At 43.1% G+C, this 25,240-nt stretch overlaps 1 protein-coding gene across 2 annotated transcripts in view; it reads left to right on the top strand.

Annotated features, from left to right (window-relative positions):
* The window catches only part of lratb.1 (lecithin retinol acyltransferase b, tandem duplicate 1), a 164,346-nt gene that overhangs the window by 108,890 nt on the left and 30,216 nt on the right, over positions 1-25,240 (top strand). For both annotated transcript variants that reach the window (XM_055644456.1, XM_055644448.1), the window contains exons 14-17: positions 13,149-13,188; positions 14,636-14,687; positions 16,139-16,250; positions 22,634-22,717. In XM_055644456.1, coding sequence (XP_055500431.1) covers positions 13,149-13,188; positions 14,636-14,687; positions 16,139-16,250; positions 22,634-22,717 — 288 coding nt within the window. The remainder of the gene's footprint in view (positions 1-13,148; positions 13,189-14,635; positions 14,688-16,138; positions 16,251-22,633; positions 22,718-25,240) is intronic.

Genomic DNA, 25,240 nt, shown 5'->3' on the forward strand with positions numbered 1-25,240 from the left:
TGTTTTTAGTTCTCTGTATTGAAGTGGTGGCCATTCAAGAATAGAAGGGCCAGAATGTTCCTATACTCTCTAGTTTCGAAGAATGAGAACCATGGAGCATTGTTTCAGAGTAAGGAGTGTCTCTTAAGACTGAAAACCATTTTTTTTTCCAAACTGGTATGAATCTGTAGAATTCTCTGCTTTAGGGAAATACTGAATCAATGAATGTACTCAAGCTTGAGAGGGACATGTTTTAGTGTATCGGGGGAAAAAAGCAGAAAGAATCCAATATCTGCAGTTTTATTTTTTATTTGATTCATAGGGAAGTTGAATGTTATGTGAAGAGGCAGCAAAGTGGATATGAAGCCACGTTCAGATTACCCATGGTCATATTCAATGGCATATTCTATCATCGGTGTTAACCAGCATCTGCAGTTCCTTCCTACACATTTGGTCAACTGCCCATTGTTACTATGTTCTCTCAACTTACTACACTGTCTTCACTTTTAACGACCGCATGCCCTTTACCTTGTTCTCCAAATGCACATTGTGGACCAAATACAGGGCGGTCTCCAGGCATGGCTTCACGGGGTCACTGACCAAAAAGGTTAATGAGGGCAGAGCTATGGTTGTATATATGAATTTCACCAAAGCATTTGACAAGGTTCCGCATGCTAGGCTGCTCTGGAAGATTCAATTCCTTGGGATCCAAAGAGAGATGGCCAAATGGATAGAAAACTGGCTTCATAGAAGGAAGCAGAGGGTGATGATGAAAGGTTGTTTTGTGGATTTGAGGGTAGGGTTGCCAACTGTCCTGTATTAGCCGGGACATCCCGTATATTGGGCTAAATTGGTTTGTCCCATACGGGAACGCCCTTGTCCCGTATTGACTGCTACTACTCCAGAGGGCACGCTCGTGTGGCACGTGCTGAAGCCACACACGAGTGATTCACCATCGTCCAGTCACAGCCACCTTTAGTTGTACGCTATATTTTGCCAATTTCTGCCAAAACACAAAGTTTCAGTAACGTCTGGTGTTGTTCGGTCAGTTTGACATCTGCAAATATGGATAAACCTGCAAAAAGGAAAAGACTGTGCAGCAATGCAAGCAATGGGAAGCAAAAAAGATGTGGGTTTAGCCCGTCAGCGGTGACTCGACGAAGGCCTTCTGTACTTTATCCCGTTGGGTTTTGTCCTTTATTTTGACCTTTTGTCCCTTATTTGGGAGTGAGAAAGTTGCCAACCCTATGAGCCTCAGGGTTCAGTACTGGGCCCATTGCTCTTTTTGGTTTACGCCAACGATTTGGATGATTTGCATAATTAGTAAGTTTGCAAATGACATTAAAGTGGGTGGTATTGTAGATACTAAAGATGATTGCAAAAAATGCAGCAGGATATTAATCGGTTAGAGTTCTATCTATAAATCTCTGTCTAGATTGCCTTTAGAAATCCTAACTTCCAGAGGAATTTCTCAGATTGCGATACATAGACAATAGGTGCAGGAGTAGGCCATTCAGCCCATTTGAGCCAGCACTGCCATTCAATGTGATCATGGCTGATCATCCCCAATCAGTACCCCGTTCCTGCCTTCTCCCCATATCCCCTGACTCCGCTATCTTTAAGAGCCCTATCTAGCTCTCTCTTGAAAGTATCCAGAGAACCAGCCTCCACCGCCCTCTGAGGCAGAGAATTTCACAGACTCACAACACTCTGTGAGAAAAAGTGTTTCCTCGTCTCCGTTCCAAATGGCTTACCCCTTATTCTTAAACTGTGGCCCCTGATTCTGGACTCCCCCAACATGTTTCCTGCCTCTAGCGTGTCCAAACCCATAACAATCTTATATGTTTCATTAAGATTCCCTCTCATCCTTCTAAACTCCAGCGTGTACAAGCCCAGCCGCTCCATTCCCTCAGCATATGACAGTCCCGCCATCCCGGGAATTAACCTTGTAAACCTACGCTGCACTCCCTCAATAGCAAGAATGTTCTTCCTCAAATTGGGGGACCAAAATTGCACACAATACTCCAGGTGTAGTCTCACTAGGGCTCTGTACAATTGCAGAAGGTCCTCTTTGCTCCTGTACTCAACTCCTCTTGTTATAAAGGCCAACATGCCATTTGCTTTCTTCACTGCCTGCTGTACCTGCATGCTTACTTTCATAGACTGATGAACAAGGACCCCCAGATCCCGTTGTACTTCCCATTTAGATAGTAATCTGCCTTCCTGTTTTTGCTACCAAAGTGGATAACCTCACATTTATCCACATTAAACTTCATCTGCCATGCATCTTCCCACAACCCCAACCTGTCCAAGCCACCCTGCATTCTCATTGCATCCCCCTCACAGATACGACCATGGTTTGTGAGTGACTGTGCAGGAAGGAACTGCAGATGCTGGTTTAAACCGAAGATAGACACAAAAAGCTGGAGTAACTCAGCGGGACAGGGAGCATCTCTGGAGAGAAGGAATGGGCAATGTTTCGGGTCGAGACCCTTCTTCAGACTGAAAGACATGGGAATGGGAAACGAGAGATATAGACGATGATGGATTTGGGAATAGACTCCTCTGGCAGGAGCCCTTTTCCATCACCCTTAGGCCTCGCTAAATATATTGGATTTGCCTTCCTAATTCCTCTCCTGCCCCTAATTGTGCTTGAGACCCAGTTGGATTGTAACTAATGAGCTTATGCTTTAAGAAAAATAGAAAGGTCCACCTTCAAAATACGTTAAAATTCCAACTCCAGATTTTTGGGCCCAATGTGCAATCTGCCAATTTATTCCCCTACAAATTTGGAAGTATTTGATGATCACTTTGAAATAGGTGGGACTCCACAAACTGTTCCTGATGTTGACATTTACATTCATGTGCACGACATTCAATATTAATGGCATACTCTTCACCCTTCATTGATTGTGAATTGCACAAGAAACTGATGCCTCCCCGTCCTACAGTGTATGCGTTCGGCATGTGAAATCATATTTATTGTGCACAGGATATGTTGCAGGCTACAATTTGCAAATAAAGAGATGGTATGATTCAGTGCAATACATTACAAAAATATTCAGAACACTTTAATTTCTAACTGTAAGCACTTGTAAGTGCCGTATAAATTATGACATCTACAAGGAACTTTGCACCAAATGTTCCATGAAGTTCTTTGAAAAAATACAGAACGTCAGCGAGAAAAAAGATCATGATTAATCCAATACTTTTTGTGCCAGGACAGAGAGCTGGATAAACTACTTGGCTCTTATTTTGTGTTTTAATTAGTTTGGATTCTTTTATTCCACTGAAAGAATGTGGAAAAGTACCCAACTGGTAAATAGTGTGTCATTGTGGTTGGTCCCAAAACATAAAACTCGACAAAGATCAATCCAGCTTGCTCCAAGATCTTACCATGCGATCCAAACACATGTGCGGCACGGTGGCGCAGCGGCATAGTTGCCGCCTTGCAGCGCCAGAGACATGAGTTCGATCCTGACTACGGGTGCTGTCTGTACCAAGTTTGTACGTTCTCCCCGTGACCGTGTGGGTTTTCTCTGAGATCTTTGGTTTCCTCCCACATTCCAAAGCCGAACAGGTTTCTAAGTTAATTGGCTTGGTATAAATGTAAAATAGTCCCCAATGTGTGTAGGATAGTGTTAATATGCAGGGATTGCTGGTCTGTGCAGAATCGGTGTTTCTGTTTCTGCACTGTATCTCTAAACTAAACTAAACTAAACCTCATATTCACTATCCAGATATTTGTGCCCTTCCAGTTCCTGTTCTATAGTTCTAATCTTGAATGTGGTGAGAATTGCTTTATATTATCCTCATTTTGAATGCTTTCTCTTATCCTGAATAAATGGTGCCAAGTCACTTCATCTCATTGTGGTTCAGATAACTTAAATTATGTTCCCTTTTCCACAATTCCCTGATATTCGTGCAAAAATACAGAGCAGATCACCAGCATCTTCAATTTCATTGGCTCATTAGGGGAAAAAAAACATAAACGGTAGTTTTCAGAACCAAGGATAACCGAGTGGTAATGTTAACGTCCGACGAGCTGCTCCTTCTCCCCCCTTCCCCTTCCCTTTTAAAGGACTTACATGACCCTTCTCGTACATTGTGCTTTCACTGTCTTAATTACAGCGCCAACCTTCCTGTTCATTGCGGTGTGTGTCTGTATCACCTTGGCTTTACACCGTGTGAATTTCACTCAGACAGCTCCCCCCGCTTGCCCTGTCCCCCGCCTGCATAACGGGGTGGTGAAGGAAGCGATGTGTGTGTGTGTTCCACTCTGACATTCGTCAGGAAAATCGCCTAAGTGGGACAGGCCCATTAGTTTACATGTTGTTGGATTACAAAGTCCTCTCAAAACTTTTCTTGAGATTTAGAAGACTGCTGTGTACCGCGAGAGGATTTGCGGGTTTTGGCAGAAACAAGATTCTCCAGCTTCAAATGACCTGTATAACTCAGCCAACGTGATTGGGACCGTGTTGTTCAGGCACTTCATATAAGCCAACAGTTTAACACGTATTATTCCACTAATAAGATGAGCCCATCATGTGACCAATAAAATTCTCTGCCGCATTTCCTTTCAAAATGTTCTTTCTTTTCAGTTAGATTGTCTCCAAATAATGTGACTAATTAAAATGCTCGCTCGAATTTATTCTTGAAACATTCAAGAAAAATCTTGTTAAACTTTGCGCAGAGTTGATTGAACTCCAACAAGCCATCGCCACGATTACATTCTGTTTTCCAGTCAATCTGCCCAACATCCCACCATGATAAAGACATAAATAGAAAGGCATTTGGCTTCCAGTGAGTTTTCCTGAATATAAATTAATCAGCTGGAAGCCTTGCACTCATTTTAATTACCACAATCATTTAAGGGTTGGAATCTATGAATCAGCTAGATCATTCTGCTTAACGCTTTTTGGATCAGACATTATAACCAAACCTATTTTCCTTACCTCTCTAACCAATTATGAGGTTGCATATATATAGTTTAAATGACTGGAGTATGCCAATAAGAACCATTCCCTGGGTATGGCACTGCTTCAGAGCAGAGGGGGGGGGAGCAAATCAGAAACTTAAAAATATTACGCTTGAAGGGATGACCTGCTCTGTTTCTGAAGAATATTCTCACTTGAACTTGGAATGTAGTTGGGAAATTGTCCTCTTTAGATTGTCCTGTGTGTTCATGTTAAAAATCATGTACACAATCACAAACTCACACATTTCCATGAATCTACACAATCAGCAATCGAATTTGATGTCTGAAGGGTCTCGACCAGAAACATCACCCATTCCTTCTCTTCAGAGATGCTGCCTGACCCGCTGAGTTACTCCAGCATTTTGTACCCATCTTTGGTGTAAACCAGCATCTGCAGTTCCTTCCTACACAATAGAATTTGATTGTTTCCTTTCATTTAAAATATAATTTTATGGATTTAAATGCCTCGTAGCATTTTATGAATCCAAAATAACCAAAAAAAAAGTTACATAAACCATACTTTCTCTCTTAGATTTTTAGAAAGTCTGGTATACTTTGACATTTAAAAAAAGCTTTTAAAATATGCCTGTTAGTGCCTACATGCCTCAGGAAATGAACATGGTATGAAGAATTTTCCCAACTTGACAGGATCCCACAATTTAGGTCACGCCTGATTCCGGGAACTGGGCATGAGCCAGCATACACGAATCCAGAAAACTTGCGTTTCATTAGCTGCGACTGTTTTTTGAGTTCCTTGATCAGTTATTGCTTCAATTCATTTGGCCCTGATTATGTATGAATCTGCGAAGTAAATGGAACGATCTTCAACTCCTGTTCGAACTACCTCTCCTCTCCCTCACACACACACACAATGTTAATTAAGTTTCTCTTGAAGTATTGCACTCGGAAGTCTGCATCTCTTCAAAATGTTTCCAAAGATAGTAAGTAGTGACCCTTGATTGACTTCAGAATGTCCGCTAGGTTACACTACAGGAACTGTGAGTGATTCTGTCTAATGCTAATTACTGTTCTAATGACCAAATTGTCTAAATATTGAAACAAGATGGCCTGCAGTTACAAAGAACACACAGCTAATATGCCTGCCATTACAAAGACAAACCAGTTCACAGAAACAAATGATTTCCTTCCTTTTGTTTGGGCCGTTCCAGAGGGCAAAAATTATTTGAGCTAAGAATTTCAAACTGAAGACACAATTTTTTTGTAAATAAACACCAAGGAAAAGTATAAGCATTACTTTTCTTCTAGAAAATGGGGGAATAAAATGTTCCATTGCCTTAATCATGGAAAAGGCAACACAAGACTTAATGTGACTGTATCATTGAAGCTCCTAAATTGAAACGCTGATTTCAATATTGAATACATTTGACAGTGGCAACATTCAGAAGAGAGTAGTCGTGAACAAAACCTTGGTACTCCAGACAGAGTACTGTTCAAAGAGGGGCAAATGCTACAATGCAGCACTTACAGGGAATTCTACAAGTTAAATGTATACTAATCAAGAGAGAGAGTCAAGAGTGTTTTTATTGTCATATGTCCCGAATGGGACAATGAAATTCTTACGTCAAGAGGTCAAATTACCGCAATTACTAAAATGATAGATCAATTAAACTTTGCAAAAAGGGACAAGAACAGGTCATAGTTTATGAGTTTACCATTAAAAAAATGCATAGAGAATTGAGGCCTTGTAATGCCTAATTTTGAAGATAATTTCGATAAGGGCAGTAATCTCAGGATTATCCTTGTGCATGGTTAGTAAATTTTGCAGATAACTGATAAAATTAATGATCCCCGGGCGCGTCCTCAGGGCTTGTGCTGCGCAGCTGACAGACGTCTGGACTGACATCTTCAACCTGTCACTTGCCCAAGCAGTTGTCCCCACGTGCCTTAAAGCCACCTCCATCGTGCCGGTGCCAAAACACTCCACTGCGGCAAGCCTCAACGACTTCCGCCCAGTTGCACTTACTCCAATCATCACCAAGTGCTTCGAGAGGCTGGTCCTGGCACACCTCAAAGGCTGCCTGCCCCCCACATTGGATCCCTATCAGTTTGCCTACCGCAAGAACAGGGGTACGGAGGATGCCATCTCAACGGCACTTCACTCCGCCCTCTACCACCTCGACAGCAGAGACACTTACGTAAGAATGCTGTTCATCGATTACAGCTCAGCATTCAACACCATTATACCCTCTAAACTGATCACCAAACTCGGTAACCTGGGCATCGACCCCTCCCTCTGTAACTGGATACTGGACTTTCTAACCAACAGACCCCAGTCTATTAGGTTAGACAAGCACACCTCGTCAACCCTCACCCTGAACACCGGCGTTCCACAGGGCTGTGTGCTGAGCCCCCTCCTCTACTCCCTCTTCACCTACGACTGCACACCTGTACATGGTACTAACACCATCATCAAGTATGGAGATGATACAACAGTGATTGGCCTCATCAGCAACAACGATGGGTCGGCCTATAGGGAGGAGGTCCAGCTCCTTGCAGCATGGTGCACTGACAACAACCTGGTCCTTAACTCCAAGAAGACCAAGCAGCTCATTGTAGACTTCAGGAAGTCTAGGGGTGGCACGCACACCCCCATCCACATCAACGGGACGGAGGTGGAACGTGTTTCCAGTTTCAGGTTCCTGGGGGTCAACATCTCCGATGACCTCTCTTGGACCCACAATACCTCAACTCTGGTCAAGAAGGCTCACCAGCGTCTCTTCTTCCTGAGGAGACTGAAGAAGGTCCATCTGTCTCCCCAGATTCTGGCGAAATTCTACCGCTGCACCATCGAGAGCATCCTTACCAACTGTATCACAGTATGGTATGGCAACTGCTCTGTCTCCGAAGAGAAAGCACTGCAGAGGGCGGTGAAAATTGCCCAACGCATCACCGGTTCCTCACTCCCCTCCATTTAGTCTGTCCAAAGCAAGCGTTGTCTGCGAAGGGCACTCAGCATCACCAAGGACTGCTCTCACCCCAACCATGGACTGTTTACCCTCCTACCATCCTGGTTGCGCTACAGGTTTCTCCGTTGCCGGACCAGCAGTTCCAGGAACAGCTTCTTCCCTGCGGCTGTCACACTACTCAACAATGTACCTCGGTGACTGCCAATCACCCCCACCCCCCCGGACACTCCTCCCACAGGAAAAACAATATGACTGTAAGCATGTAAATAGATTTATTTATTGAAATCATATTCTATGTCGCTCTTCCAAGGAGATGCTAACTGCATTTCATTGTCTCTGTACTGTACACTGACAATGACAATTAAAGTTGAATCTGAATCTGAATATTACTGAAGAAGGTTGCCTAAGATTACAACAGTATGTTGATCAAGCAGACCACTGGACTGATGAATGGCAGATGGAGTATCATTTGAATAATTTCAATTTCATTATGGTAAAACAAACCAGAACAGGACTGTGTCCTAAAACATGATAGAAATAGTAAAGACATAGAGGTAAATGTATGGGAGGAGGTATGTCATGAGAGAATCATGTAGCTGGAACTCAGGTATCATGTGCACCAGCTTTGTTCATCTCAAAGCAGAAGTGAATTTGTTGCGGTTTATTGGGAAAGTTTTAAGCTAATGTTACAGGGAAAGACCAACGGGGTGAGAAAAAGGCAAGATGAGAGTGAAGAAGGCTCCCGACCTGAAATATCTGCAAGCTATGTTCTCCAGAGATGCGGCCTGACCCGCTGAGTTTGTGTCGAGATACAGCATGAAAACAGGCCCTTCATGCTGACACACTGGTTCACAATAGTTCTATGTCATCCCACTTTAGATTCAGATTCAGATTCAGATTCAATTTTAATTGTCATTGTCAGTGTACAGTACAGAGACAACGAAATGCATTTAGCATCTCCCTTGAAGAGCGACATAGCAAACGATTTGAATAAATAATAATAAGTGTCCGGTGGGGGGGGTGGTGATTGGCAGTCACCGAGGTACGTTGTTGAGTAGAGTGACACCCGCCGGAAAGAAGCTGTTCCTCGACCTGCTGGTTCGGCAACGGAGAGACCTGTAGCGCCTCCCGGATGGTAGGAGGGTAAACAGTCCATGGTTGGGGTGAGAGCAGTCCTTGGCGATGCTGAGCGCCCTCCTCAGACATCGCTTGCTTTGGACAGACTCAATGGAGGGGAGCGAGGAACCGGTGATGCGTTGGGCAATTTTCACCACCCTCTGCAATGCCTTCCGGTCGGAGACAGAGCAGTTGCCATACCATACTGTGATGCAGTTGGTAAGGATGCTCTCGATGGTGCAGCGGTAGAAGTTCACCAGGATCTGAGGAGACAGATGGATCTTCTTCAGTCTCCTCAGGAAGAAGAGACGCAGATGAGCCTTCTTGATCAGAGTAGAGGTATTGTGGGTCCAAGAGAGGTCATCGGAGATGTTGACTCCCAGGAACCTGAAGCTAGAAACACGTTCCACCTCCGTCCCATTAATGTGGATGGGGGTGTGCGTGCCGCCTCTGGACTTCCTGAAATCTACAATGAGCTCCTTGGTCTTCTTGGAGTTAAGGGCCAGGTTGTTGTCAGCGCACCATGCTGCTAAGTGCTGGACCTCCTCCCTGTAGGCCAGCTCATCGTTGTTACTGATGAGGCAATCACCGTTGTATCATCTGCATACTTGATGATGGTGTTAGTACCATGTACAGGTGTGCAGTCATAGGTGAAGAGGGAGTAGAGGAGGGGGCTCAGCACACAGCCCTGTGGAACGCCGGTGTTCAGGGTGAGGGTTGAAGAAGTGTGCTTGTCTAACCTCACTGACTGGGGTCTGTTGGTTAGAAAGTCCAGTATCCAGTTGCAGAGGGAGGGGTCGATGCCCAGGTTACCGAGTTTGGTGATCAGTTTTGATGGTATAATGGTGTTGAATGCTGAGCTGTAATCGATGAACAGCATTCTTACGTAAGTGTCTCTGTCGTTGAGGTGGGAGAGGGCGGAGTGAAGTGCCGTTGAGATGGCATCCTCCGTACTCCTGTTCTTGCGGTAGGCAAACTGATAGGGATCCAGTGTGTGGGGTAGGCAGCTTTTGAGGTGTGCCAGGACCAGCCTCTCGAAGCACTTGGTGATGATGGGGGTAAGTGCAACTGGGCGGAAGCCGTTGAGGCTTGCCGCAGTGGAGTGTTTTGGCACTGGCACGATGGAGGTGGTTTTAAGGCAAGCGGGGACAACTGTTTGGGCAAGTGACAGGTTGAAGATGTCAGTCCAGACGTCTGTCAGCTGCGCAGCACAGGCCCTGAGCACGCGCCCGGGGATGCCGTCAGGGCCAGCAGCCTTACGTGCATTAGTCCTACTCAGTGCCACGTACACGTCGTAGGGGGTGAGTGTGAGGGGTTGGTAATCGGCAGGTAGCACAGCCTTGATGGCTGTCTCTAGATTGTCCCTGTCGAAGCGGCCATAGAAGTGATTAAGCTCCTCAAGGAAGGAGGCGTTGCTGGATGTGGGGGTGATGTTGGAGGGTCTGTAGTCCGTGCTCCCAATCTTAGCTCCCACTCACAATACACTTGGGGCAATTAACAGCGACCCAGGTTCAATTGGGGCATTTTACGGAGACCCAGGTTCACTCCTGACCTTGGGTGCTGACTATGAGGAGTTTCCATGGGAGATCATGCTCACTCCGCACAGACAGCACCCAAGGTCAGGATTGAACCTGGGTCTCTGGTGCTGAGAAGCAGCAGCTCTTACAGCTGCACCACTGTGCTGCCCTGCTGCGCCATGGTTCTGTGAGACCCTTTCTCACTGCTCCCCCTCTGTAATTCCTGCTGTTCACCTCCCCTTTGATCATGTTCTGACCCAGACTTGCTATTACAGCCACATAGACTAATGAAGGCTCCCAACCTGAAATGCCACCTATACATGTACTCCAGAGATTCTGCCTGATCCGCTGAGTTGCTCCAGCACTTTGTGTTTTTTTGTAACTGCACTGTACAGTGTGTGATTGTACGATACTTTCTCATCCATTTTGATTAAACTTCTTATCCTTTTCACTCTGCTAATTCTTAACTCTGCCTGATATGTTTAAATTTCTATATGTTTCTCTAAACCTTCTCTCTTCCCTCAACAAAGATATTGTTCCTATACTTTGTGTAAAACCAATACTTCATGGATGAAGTTCTGAAATCTGAACTGTTAATCTTAACTTTGACACAAAGTTGGCTTGCAAGAAGGAGTGGAGGTAGAGTATGTGCTGTTCCAGGTGTGGACTCCTATATATCGGCTAGACCAAGCACAGTCTGCCTAAACCGACCTGATCTCCCAGTTGCTAAACGCTTTAACTCCCCCTCCCATTCGCACACTGACCTTGCTGTTCTGGGCCTCTTCCATTGTCAGAGTGAGGCCCAGTGCAAATTGGAGGACCAGCACCTCATATTTCGCATTTATAGCTTACAGCAGGCAGTGAAGAAAGCGAATGGCATGTTGGCCTTCATAACAAGAGGAGTTGAGTATAGGAGCAAAGAGGTCCTTCTGCAGTTGTACAGGGCCCTAGTGAGACCACACCTGGAATATTGTGTGCAGTTTTGGTCACCTAATTTGAGGAAGGACATTCTTGCTATTGAGGGAGTGTAGCGTAGGTTTACGAGGTTAATTCCCGGGGTGGCGGGACTGTTAAATGCTGAGACAATGGAGCAGCTGGGCTTGTATACTCTGGAGTTTAGAAGGATGAGAGGGGCCAGGAGCCACAGTTTAAGAATAATGACTAAGTCATTTGGAACGAAGATGAGGAAACACCTTTTCACACCGAGAGTTGTGAGTCTGTGGAATTCTCTGCCTCAGAGGGCGATGGAGGCCGATTCTCTGGATTGGGAGCTAGATTGGGAGCAAGAGAGAGCTAGATAGGGCTCTTAAAGATAGCGGAGTCAGGGGATATGCGGAGAAGGCAGGAACGGGGTACTGATTGGGGATGATCAGCCATGATCATGGCGGTGCTGGCTCGAAGTGCCGAATGGCCTACTCCTGCACCTATCGTCTATTGTTTATTGTTTATTGTCACCCCAGAGGTATGAACATTGACTTCTCTAACTTCAAGTAACCCTTGCTTTCCCTCTCTCTCCATCCGTCCCCCTTCCTAGTTCTCCGACCAGTCTTACTGTCTCCGACTACATTTTATCTCTGTTTGCTTGTTACCTTCTCCCAGCTAACAATGATATATTCTACATTTTCATTGATCTCCATTTCCTTTGTCCTGTTTGCACACCTTACTCGTCCTCACCTATGTATCTCCCTCTCCCCGACATCAGTCTGAAGAAGGGTCACGACCTGTAACGTCACCCATTCCTTCTCTCCAGAGATGCCGACTGTCCTGCTGAGTTATTCCAGCATTTTGTGTCTATCTGTGGCGGTAGAGAGGTGTTTTCCAGACTGGAGGCCCCTTAACAGGTGCTGTGCTGCAGGAATTGGTGCTGGGTCTGCAGTTGTTAGTTATTTATATTAACAATTTGAATGAGAATATGTGGCATGGTCAGTAAGTTTACGGATGACAATTAAATGAGTGATATTACTGAAGAAGGTTATCTAAGATTACAGCAGTATCTTGATCAAGCAGACCAGTGGACTAAGGAATGGCAGATAGAGTTTCATTTGGATAATTTCAATTTAATTATGGTAAGACAAACCAGGACAGGACTGGCACCGTTAATAATAGTGCTCTGGGGAATGGTGGAAAAATCGAGAGACCAGGAGGTGCAGATATATTTCATTAAAGTTCTGTCAAAGATAGACAGGGTGTTGAAGAAGGCACTTGACATGATTGCCTTCATCAGTCAGTGTATTGAATACTAGGGTCAGTACGTAATGTGACAACTGTGTATGACATTGCTGAAGCTACATTTGGAGTACTGTATACAATTCTAGTAACGCTGTTATATGATGGATGTCAATAAATTGCAAAGGGTGCAATATATGTGAATATTACTAGGTCTGGAGGCTTTCGGAGTCCAATTAACCTGCAAACCTGCAGATCTTTGAAATGTCAGTGGAAACTGGCGCATTTAGCAAAAAATCCAAGCAATCAAAACTCAAGAAAGAACATAGAAATTCCACACGAATTGCATTGGAGTTGAGCGTTGAACCCGTATGTGCCACTGTGACGCTCCTCGATGAGATCGTAACTTTTTCGCAGTTTGACATTACAGATTCTGCACAAAATATTTTATTTTGTTTTAAACAGCACCTGGTCTAACAGGAATTGTTGGCGGAAGACCCAAGGTGTGAGTATGCTTTGTTGGCCAATAGACACAAAAATGATTCATTTGAAGACATGACGTAACACAAATATACACAACTCGGCACTGCAATAGAGCTGTTTTTGGCCATTACTTTCAAACACTTTCAAATGCAAACATTTTGTTTACTATTGTTACATTTTATATTTCACTGACTTTGAAGTACCTTCCTTATTAGTATTATTTCATGTGCCCAGAGTTCAGCAGCCAAGTAGTCATTATCTATTTATTTATTTATTTATTTGTTTATTTATTTATTTGTTTATTTATTTATTTATTTGTAATTTGTTTTATTGCATAGTCAATTTTGGGTTCTTGTGTTCTGTTCATTACTTCATATGTTAATTATTCTGGTAAACATCTTCATGTTTTTACCATAAAGGATTCATATGATCTGTGTGGAGTTCGTACCGAGCTTGTAATACAATTGGAGTTTGAGAGATAAATAAAATAAGAGAACAACTGTAACAAGTTATGATACCCCCGATATTTTGTACAAATGCTCTCCTTAGCCTCTCAACTTTTCCCTCGTTTGTTGAGATACCACTTTTAAAACGACCTCTTTAACTATGAAATGCATTACATTGATACATTTTTATGGACTTAAGCAATTTTTGTTTGCTGCCGATATTTTTTCCACGATTCTTGAATTTTGGCGGGTATAATTCCAGACTGTAGCATGGCCTTTAGTACTTCAGCCTAATGTTACAGTTCTGATAGCAAGGCACTGGCCCAAGAGGTGTGTCTCTGCTGAATTCAATCTTACATGTTAGTATTAATGTTATTGGGAACTGCAGGGTAGTAGTGATAATCAGGATCTCAGCCAACTTGTGTAGGAGGGAATTGCAGATAGACACAAAATGCTGGCGTAAATCAGCGAGACAGGGAGTATCACTGGATAGAAGGAATGGGTGACGCTTCGGGTTGAGACCCTTCTTCAGACTTGCATGCCTGGAGAGTGGTGAGACCAGTTATCATTGCCCAACCACTAACCAGTTGAGATCATTTTCAGTTTATTTTCACCTGCACTGAGGTAGAGAGAAAATCTTTTGTTGCGTGCTATCCAGTCAGCAGAAAGACAATACATGATTAGAATCGAGCCATTTACAGCAAAGAGATACATGATAAGGAAATAAAGGAATAGTGCAAGATAAAGCCAGCAAAGTCTGATCAAGGGATAGCCCGTGGGTCACCAATGAGGTAGATAGTAGTTCAGCACTGCTCTCTGGTTGTAGGATGATTCAGTTGCCTGATAACATCTAATTGCCAGATCAGATCACATAATCCATAGTGGTGATTAGAGACCTGGATTACATGATTTAAACTGTTTAATTCTACAGTGCTATATATTTTTTAATGAAAATGAATACTTTCCATTAAGTTTAATTTATCATTTGGAGGAACTCTAAATTTTCCTTTTTTTTGTTCCTAGGTCTCCTGTTCTGAAGCCATTCTTCTTTTTGTATCCAAAGCAAAATGTTACGGTATGGTAATAATAGAAATTCAGAGAAACCCAACAGTCTAAGAGGGACCATCATTTTAATTGATAATACCCACATTGTACCTTGTAATCAAATCAGCAGAGTAATCCACAAACTCACTCTTTTATGCAATAATAAATTATAATTTCATATATGGTATTAGATTGCACAGTAACTCCCAGCCACAACATGATCGCATTATATATTTAAGCAAAATTCACTTAAAATCATTGCAACCTATACAAAGAAATGTAGAAATAAATGTAAATTGCATTTGCGTTTTCAAGATCGGCACGGTGGCACAGCAGTAAAGTTGCTGCCTTCAAGCGCTTGCAGTGCCGACTGTCTGTATGGAGTTTGCACGTTCTCCCCATGACCTGCGTGGGTTTTCGCCGAGACCTTTGGTTTCTTCCCACACTCCAAAGACGTACAGGTTTTTAGGTTAATTGGCTTGGTATAAATGTTAAATTGTTCCCTCGTGTGTGTAGTGTAGTGTTAATGTGTGGGGATCGCTGGTCGGTACGGAATCAATGGGCCGAAGGGCCTGTTTTCTCACTGTATTTCTAAAAACTACATATCAGAGAAATTCAAAGCTTATTAATTTATGAATGTCACTCTAGAGGTGTCCTTAGCCACAAAGGTTGCACCGTCCTGCGAGTAAATTAATCTTCACTGGGAGTCTCCACCAATTCTACATGGTTATACGTTAATTTAAAAATGATCAGTAAATTAAATCTTTGGGGGTACTAGAAATCACGTAAGGAGTGTTATTAAAGGCTTAAGAAAAACTCACTGCCTCAGCACATGTAGAGTATATTTAAGAGATAATCATCTTCAGTAAATAGAATTCATGTTCGGTATCAGCGTCGGTAAAATGTTATCTTATGGATATTGATTGAGAGTAGTGGTCAATAAATTATTTTCATATGAGACAAAGGGTGGTAATCTGGAGGGCTGTGCTGGGACCACTGCTACATACATGGGTATACTGTGTATATACTTCAACGCATGTAGCTTGGCAGGGTAATAAGCATTGAGAATAATATTAATAGACAACTAGTGGCCACAGATTAAATGCAAAATATTATCTTTGGTTCCCTCATTCAATTCAAATTATTGATTATTTGTCAGGATTATAGTTAAATAAAAAAAATTCCAGGCTTCCAACATACAAGTTTGCAATTGGACAGATGATGTCTGGGCCTAAATATTTTCTGACCTGTGCTGAATTTGAGAACTGCTTCTTGCTTAAACTGCCCAAAGACTTTAGTGTCCTCAGTATGTTACAATATGGAGATGGACATGGATTGGAAAGATTTAGAGGGATATGAGCCAAACACAGGGATGGGATGAACTCCGTAAATGAACTGTACTCAAGTTAGTTCAAAGGGCCTGTTTCCATGTTGTATGGCTCAATGGCTATGTTGTAATGGATACATTTAATTTCTCTGCAGATTGATATATTTATGAATGGAAAGCATGCTGAAACTTTGAAAGAAGACTTTAACTTTACACAATTGCCTGCCTCAGAAGAAAACGCAGAACAGGAACAGGATGATCTAAATGGTGTGTGAATAATATTTCATCTCTTCTATTTTGCCGCATACAGTTTTATAAATGTGTGCATTTTTGGCATTGTTTATTCAGAACTTCTGCAAAACAGATGGTGTGATATATAAAGTTACTTAATGGGCCTGTTCCAGCGACCGAGGAGACGACTCCCGGCGACCACTGGCAAACTAGTCGCCTGTAGTTGCCTAAAATATCACCTAAGTGGGACAGGCCCGTAAAGCTTTATTTTAAAACTGAGAAACGTTTGTTAAACCATAATCAAATTTCTAGTCAAAGCAATGTAAACAAATAATTATGCATTATTATAATAAGTACCTGAAATAAATAAGTAATATTTTATTTATAATTAACTATTAAATTAAGATAATTAAAATATCATAACGTACTCGTTCGGTATATTCACCGAGTGAAATATAACTGATCCTCAAGGTGTATCCTCTCAGAAGAGAATGTAAAACGGAGGTCACTGTTTACAAATCTTACAGTCCCGATGCAGAGTCTTGGCCCGAAATGTTAATCATTCTTTTTCCCTCTATAGATACTGCTTGATCTGGGCTGTTCCTCCAACAGTATGTTTTTTGCATCAGGCAAAATGTTTCTCCTATTCTGTTTGGAATTATTTTTCTTAAAGGCTGATGGAGTCTTTTTTTTAAAGGCAAAGATAAATACGTGAAATGTTAACACATCTAACTGGAAATGCAGTGGGCAGGTAGATAGTTCCAAGAAAATGGTGACACAAGTAGGGTGGTGAAGATGGGGTTTGGCACACTTGCCTTCATCAGTCAGTGTATTGAGTACAGAAGTTGAGATGCCAAGCAGCACATTATCCTCCGACATTTTTGCCACCTCCAACGGGATCCAACCACTAGCCACATCTTCCCATCTCCACCCCTTTCCGCTTTCCACAGAGACCGTTCCCTCCGCAACTCCCTGGTTAACATCCCTTCCCACCCCCTCCCCAGGTACTTTTCCCTACAACTGCGGGAGATGCAACACTGGTCCCCTTGGAACTGATTTCTGAATCCTTTCCCTATTTAGAAAGTAGTCCATGCCTTTATTCCTTCCACCAAAGTGCATGACTGTACACTTTGCCAAGCTCAATTCCATCTGCCACTTCTTTGCCCACTCTCCCAACCTGCCCAAGTCCTTCTGCAGCCGAAGATAGACACAAAGTGCTGGAGTAACTCACCGGGTCAGGCAGCATCGATGGAGAATAAGGAGGGGTAATGTTTTTGGATGGAACCCTTCTTCAGACTAAAAGTAGGGGGGGGTGGGAAGGAACTGGAGGTAGGAAAAGGACAGAACAGATTAGGGCCGGCAACAGATGACCAAGGAAAGGCGGAGCTCATAATGGCCCATGTTGGCTGGGAAAGAGGTGATAATGAAAGGATACAGGGATATGAACAGTGTAACTAGTAGGATGACGAGGATGAGAGAGAGCAAATTCAGGGGTTACTTGAAGTTAGAGAAATCAATGTAAGCTGCCCAAATGACATAGAAGGTGCTGTTCCTCCAATTTGCACTGGAGGTGGCCCAGGACAGAAAGGTCACTATAGGAATGGGAAACATAGAAAATAGGTGCAGGAGTAGACCATTCGGCCCTTCGAGCTAGCACCATCATTCAATATGATCATGGCAGATCATTCACAATCAGTACCCCGTTCCTGCTTTTTCCCCATATCCCTTCATTCCATTAGCCCTAAATCTAACTCTCTCTTGAAAACATCCAGTGAATTGGCAGAGAATCCCACAGATTCACAATTCTGGATGAAAAAGTTTTTCCTCATCTCCATCCTAAATGGCCTATCCCTTATTAACTGTGACCCCTGGTTCTGGACTCCCCCAACATGGGGAACATTTTTCCTGTATCTAGCCTGTCCAATCCCTTAAAAATTTTATATGTTGCAATAAGATACCCTCTCATCCTTCCAAACTCCAGTAAATATAAGCCCAGTCGACCCATTCTTTCACATTATGTCAGTGCCGCCATCCTGGGAATTACCCTGTTGAATCTACGCTGCACTAATGCCCTTGCTCCAATTAGGAGACCAAAATTGCACACAATACTCCAGGTGTGGTCTCACCAGGGCCCTGCACAACTGCAGTAGGACCTCCTTGCTCCTAAACTCAAATCCTCTCGCAATGAAGGCCATTAGCTTCTGTCTGCTGTACCTGCATGCTTACTTTCAGTGACTGATATACAAGCACACCCAGGTCTCGTTGCACCTCCCCGTTTCATAATCGAACACCATTCCGGTCTAAAGAGGGGTCTCGACCCGAAACGTCACCCATTCTTTCTCTCCAGAGATGCTGCCTGTCCCGCTGAGTTACTCCAGTATTTTGTGTCTGCCATTCAGATAATAATCTGCCTTCCTGTTCTTGCCACCAAGGTGGATAACCTCACATTTATCCACATTATACTGCATCTGCCATGCATCAGCCCACTCACCCAACCTATCCAAATCACCCTGCAGCCTCATGGCATCTTCATCGCAGCGCACACTGCCACCCAGCTTTGTGTCATCCACAAACTTAGAGATGTTACATTTAATTCCCTCGTCTAAATCGTTAATATATATTGTAAATAACTGGGGTCCCAGCACCGAGCCTTGCAGCACCCCACTAGTCACTGCCTGCCATTTTGAAAAGGACCCGTTAATTCCTACTCTTTGCTTCCTGTCTGCCAACCAATTCTCTATCCATGTCAATACCCTAACCCCTAATACCATCCTTAATTTTGCACACTATTCTCTTGTCAAAGGCTTTTTGAAAGTCCAGATACACCACATCCACTGGTTCTCCCTTATCCATTCTACTTGTTACATCCTCAAAAAATTCCAGAAGATTAGTCAAGCATGATTTCCCCTTCATAAATCCATGCTGACTTTGACTAATCCTATCACTGCTTTTCAAATGCTGTAACATCTTTAATAATCAACTCAAGCATCTTCCCCACCACTGATGTAAAGCTAACGTCCTTAATTTCCCATTTTCTCTCTCCATCCTTTCTTAAAAAGTGGGGTTACATTGGCTATCCTCCAGTCCACAGGAACTGATCCAGAGTCGAGAGAACATTGGAAAATGATCACCAATACATCCACAATTTCTAGGGCCACCTCCTTGAGTACTCTGGGATGCATACTGTCAGGCCTTGGGGATTTATCTGCCTTCAGTCCCAACAATTTACCCAACACCATGTTAGGGACCTACATTTGTTTTCACTAATCTTTTCCTCTTCACATATCTAAAGAAGCTTTTACAGATAGCTTATATATTCCCTGCAGGCTTTCTTTCATGCTCTATTTTCCCAATCTTAATTAACCCCTTTGCCCTCCTCTGATGAATTCTAAATTTCTCCCAGTCCTCTGGCTTGCTGCTTCCTCTGACCAATTTATATGCCTCTTCCTTGGATTTAACACTATCCTTGATTTCCCTCGTTAGTCACAGTTGAGCCGCCTTTGAGAAGTTTCTCGTCTTATTTTTTCACCAGACAGGGATGAACAATTTTTGGAGTTCATCCATGCGGTCTTTAAATCTTTGCCATTGCATCTCCACCGTCAACCCTTTAAGTCTAATTCACCAATCTATCACCAAATTCCTGTCTCATACCATCAAAGTCTCATTTCTTTAAGTTCAGGACCCTAGTCTCTGAATTAACCGTGTCACTCTCCATCCCAATGCAGAATTCCACCATATTATGGTCACTGGTGCCCAAGGGGCTTTGCACAACAAGATCGCTAACTAATCCTTCCTCATTACACAATACCCAGTCTAAGATGGCTTGCCCTCTAGTCGGTTCCTCTATATATTGGCTTGGAAAACCATAAGTAGATTAATAAAATGCTGGAGAAACTCAGCGGGTGAGGCAGCATCTATGGAGAGAAGGAATAGGTGTCGTTTTGGGTCGAGACCTTTCTTCACACTGAAAGAGTGAAAAAGGTGGGACAATGAAAGGAAGTAGTCGGAGACAGTAGGACTGTGGGAGAGCTGGGAAGGGGGAGGGGAAGGAGGGAGAAAGCAAGGGCTATCTAAAATTAGAGAAGTCAGTGTTCATACCGCTGGGGTGCAGTGACTACCCAAGCGAAATATGAGGTGCTGTTCCTCCAATTTGTGCTGGGCCTCACCCTGACAATGGAGGAGGTCCAGAAAGGTCAGATTGGGAATGGGAGGGGGAGTTGAAGTGCTGGGCCACTGTATACATTCCTCCTCAACATTGTTACCAAGTTGGTTGCCCAATCTATATGTAGATTAAAGTCACCCATGATAACTGCTGAAAGGGGAGTTAAAATGTTTGGCAACCTGGAGATCGCGTAGGCCAGGGCAGGCAATGTTCAGCTAAATGATCGCCATTCACTGTGTGCTTGGTCTCGCCGATGTATAGGAGCCCACACCAAGAATATGTTTGTATCCCTGTCTCCTTTTGTTACCACAACTTCCCCAGCCAACAATGGACCATTATGAGATCCACCCTTCCATGGTCATCTGCTACCAGCACTGATTTGTTCTCCTTACTGTCCGTTTAAATGCTTGTTTCTAGTTTATAAATTGTAAAGTGCTTGTTTATAGTTTATTAATTCCTTAAAAAAAATTTGATGTGGTTTGAAGAATGGAAATAGGCTCGTTAAAAAATATAATGTTTCAAGAATGTCCTAACATCAGCCTGCTTGCAAAGTAGCCAATACTTTGAATGTAACATTCCTCACCATTGTGGCTGGCTATTCCTATTTCCTGATGACAGAACACAGCAATTAATGTTATGTTATTAAATCTTAGTTCATAAATGAGGGTCTTAAATCTCCTAAACACCAACCTGTTGAAATACATCAGTTCAGGCATAATTGATAGAGGGAAATAGAGTTCATTTAAGGTCAATAATGAAAGTCAACAGAAGTTCAGTTTAGTGTATTGTCACGTGTACCGAGGTACAGTGAAAAGCTTTTGTTGCGTGCTATCCAGTCAGCGGAAAGACAAGACATGATTACAATCGATTCATTTACAGTGTATAGATACATGATAAAGGAATAACGTTTAGTCAGCAAAGTCCGATCAAGGATAGTCCGAGGATCACCAAAGAGGTAGATAGTAGTTGAGCAGTCGTCATCGGCAGTACAGTTTTGGTACTCAGGTAGTGGAGAGAGTAAACATGATATTTAAGTCTGCATATTTTCAGCATTTTCTGTTTTTAGTTAAGATTTCCAGATTTTAGATAGAATAGATAGATAGAATGCCATTTACTGTCATTTAAACAACAAGGTTCAAACAAAATTTTGTTTTTGCAGTCATGACAGCAAAAAACCAAAACACACTATCAACACAATTCCACACAAACATCCATCACAGTGAATCTCCAAACACCTCCTCACCGTGATGGAAGGCAAAAGTCTTATCTCTTCCCTGTTCTCTGTTCTTTATTCTTCTCCCGCAGTCAAGCAGTCAAACTGCTGCATCGAGCTGATAGACGCTCTTGATGTTAGAGCCCCTGGTGGGCGATGGTAAGTCCCACTGCCGTTTAAGTTGCGCCGGGCGATGTAAGGCCCTGCTCCGGGTCGATTTAAACCCCTCGATCCGGGTGGGCGAAGTTGCCGTTGCGGGAGCTCTGAAAAGCGGTCTCCCACCAGGGACCTGCGAGCTCCCGATGCCACCGTCCACAGGGCCTGCGGCTGGAGCCTCCGTAGCTCCGAAGTCGGGTCGCAGCCGCGCGCCACCACAGCGCTCCGCAGTTAGCCAGATGGTGAGTCCGCAGGCTCTGAGACTGGAGCCCCAGGCCGATTCCGGTTGGAGGCCGCTGGCTCCACGATGTTAGGCTGCAATGACAAGGGAGACTCGACAGGGAAAAGATTGCCGTTCAGGGAAGAGATTAAAAAGTTTCGCCCACCCCCCCCACATATACACAGCTAAAAATAAAGTAAAACTAAAACCAAAAACATACATCTAACAGGACAAAAAGAAAGAAAAGACAGACGGACTGCAGGTGAGCCACAGCTGTTTGGGCAGCGCCGCCAATGAATTGTGAACTAGCAGTTTTGAAATGTGCTGGTATAGATTACATGCATGTATATTGGCAGAAATTGATGCTCCCAATATTTGAATGTTTAGCATTATAACCTGATCCATTAACATAAAACTTTGTTTCCAGTGCTGAAAACATATTTTTGAATTCATATTGAATTGCTAAAAATCTGCTTTCACCTCAAAAGTCTTAAGTTTCATTATTATACTTTAATTGTGCTTATTTCAATGGATGACATTTGTATGAAATTTAGAGCCCACCGCCCACTAAGAGATATTGAAGCATTTGAATTTCAAAAAATAACTTTTTAATTACTTAGGTTTTCCTATCTTGTGACCCTTGCTTTTATATATAATCACATTTTTAGATTTACCAATTGGGGCTTGCCGTTATCGATTAGAAGAACTCGCATACACCAGAAGTGGTGATAAGGGCAACACCGCAAACATAGGTAAACTCGTTTTTGTATGATTAAGTTAAACTGTCTGAATATACATTTTCTGAAGGATTCCTCTCACTACCATCGTCATTGATTCCCTTCATTTCATGAAAATGGGGTCAAGGAAAGAGCGTCCACTTCGCGGCTCTGTTTGCACCAATCTTTCCACCTCTACGCACAAGAAACGAAAGACGCCATTGATGCAGATGCCGAGAAGTGTGTTTAGCTCTGGCTGAACAACTTCTAATCTTGTAATGTGAGCGCAATAAGAGGATCTGATGAAAATGAAAATATCAGCTGACACAAGCTTACAAATGCCAGATGCATCATCTACAATGGCTTGGAGAAACAAGAAATTGCAGATGCTGGTTTATAAAACAAGAGACAAAGTGCTGGAGTAACTGCAGATCAGGCAGCATCAACGTGGATAGGTGATGTTTTTGGTTGGCACCCTTGTTCGGACTGAAGAAGGGTCCCAACTTGAAACATCACCTATCCATGTTCTTCAGGGAATCTGCCTGACCCACTGAGTTAATCCAGCACTTCTCCAGTGTCTTCATCTAAAATAACCTCTTGTGTTAATTCCTCAAGATGTCTCACAATACCTCAATACATTGAAGTGTTTTCTAATCCGATTATTAGCATTTGCCATACTAAATAGAGGAATAGATTGGTTAAACTCTTGCCCAGAGTTGCGGAATCGAGAACCAGAGTACATAGATTTAAGGTAAGGGGCGAAAGATTTCATAAGAACCGGGGGGGTAACTTTTTTACACAAAGAATGGTAGGTGTGCAGAACGAACTGTCGGAGGAGGTAGTTGAGGCAGGCACTATTACACCATTTAAAAAACATTTAGACAGGTACATGGATAGGATAAGTATAGAGGGATATGGGCCAAATGCAGGCAGGTGGGACTAGTGCAGATGGGACATGTTGGTCGGTGAGGGGAAAGTTGGGCCGAAGGGCCTGTTTCTACGCTGTATGACTAAATCAAATTGAAAGTGGTTAGCAACTTTTTGGGACAATCTTAAGATCTCTTTTATGCACTGCGGACTCGACAATAAAGTACTTAATTCACTTTTCAAAATATACACTATCAATAGGGAAGCCAAATGGAGACCCCAGTCAATCTGTAGGCGTTCCAAAGATGTTTCACCCTTTGTGAGCCGCAAAGCGAACACAAATAATATAATACATAAATACAGTGGCTTGCAAAAGTTTTCATACCCCTTGAACTTTCCCACATTTTGTCACGTTACAACCACAAACGTAAATGTATTTTATTGGGATTTTATGTGATAGACTAACACAAAGTGGTGCATAATTGTGAAGTGGAAGGAAAATGATACATGGTTTTCAAATTTTTTTACAAATAAAAAACTGAAAAGTGTGGCGTGCAAAAGTATTCAGCCCCCCTGAGTCAATACTTTGTAGAACCACCTTTTGCTGCAATTACAGCTGCAAGTCTTTTGGGGTATGTCTCTACCAGCTTTGCACATCTAGAGACTGAAATTTTTGCCCATTCTTCTTTGCAAAATAGCTCAAGCTCAGTCAGATTGGATGGAGAGCGTCTGTGAACAGCAATTTCCAAGTCTTGCCAGAGATTCTCAATTAGATTTAGGTCTGGACTTTGACTGGGCCATTCTAACACATGAATATGCTTTGATCTAAACCATTCCATTTAAACCATTTGTTGAATTTCGTATGTAATTTATGCGCCTCATGTTAGCTGTATGTTCTGTTATTCTGCCTGTTTTATGATGTCTTGCTTATTTTTTTTTTTCTGTACAGCACTTTGGTCAACTTTGGTTGTTTTTTAAAGTGCTTAACAAATAAAGTTGGATTGGATTGGATTCCATTGTAGCTCTGGGTGTATGTTTAGGGTAGTTGTCCTGCTGGAAGGTGAACCTCAGCCCCAGTCTCAAGTCTTTTGCAGACTCTTAACAGGTTTTCTTCCAAGATTGCCCTGTATTTGGCTCCATCCATCTTCCCATCAACTCTGACCAGCTTCCCTGTCCCTGCTGAAGAAAAGCATCCCCACAGCATGATGCTGCCACCACCATGTTTCACAGTGGGGATGGTGTGTTCAGGGTGATGTGCAGTGTTAGTTTTCCGCCACACATAGCATTTTGCATTTAGGCCGAAAACTTCAATTTTGGTCTCATCTGACCAGAGCACCTTCCTCCACATGTTTGCTGTGTCCCCCACATGGCTTGTGGAAAACTACAAACGGGACTTCTTATGGCTTTTTTTCAACAATGGCTTTCTTCTTGCCACTCTTCCATAAAGGCCCGATTTGTGGAGTGCACGACTAATAGTTGTCCTGTGGACAGATTCTCTCACCTGAGCTGTGGATCTCTGGGTGCTTCTCTAATCAATGCTCTCCTTGCCCGGCCTGTCAGTTTAGGTGGACGGCCATGTCTTGGTAGGTTTGCAGTTGTGCCATACTCTCTCCATTTTCGGATGATGGATTGAACAGTGCTCCGTGAGCTGTTCAAAGCTTGGGATATTTTTTTATAATCTAACCCTGCTTT

This window comes from Leucoraja erinacea, chromosome 1 (genome assembly GCF_028641065.1).
Source record: "Leucoraja erinacea ecotype New England chromosome 1, Leri_hhj_1, whole genome shotgun sequence".
NCBI lineage: Eukaryota > Metazoa > Chordata > Chondrichthyes > Rajiformes > Rajidae > Leucoraja > Leucoraja erinaceus.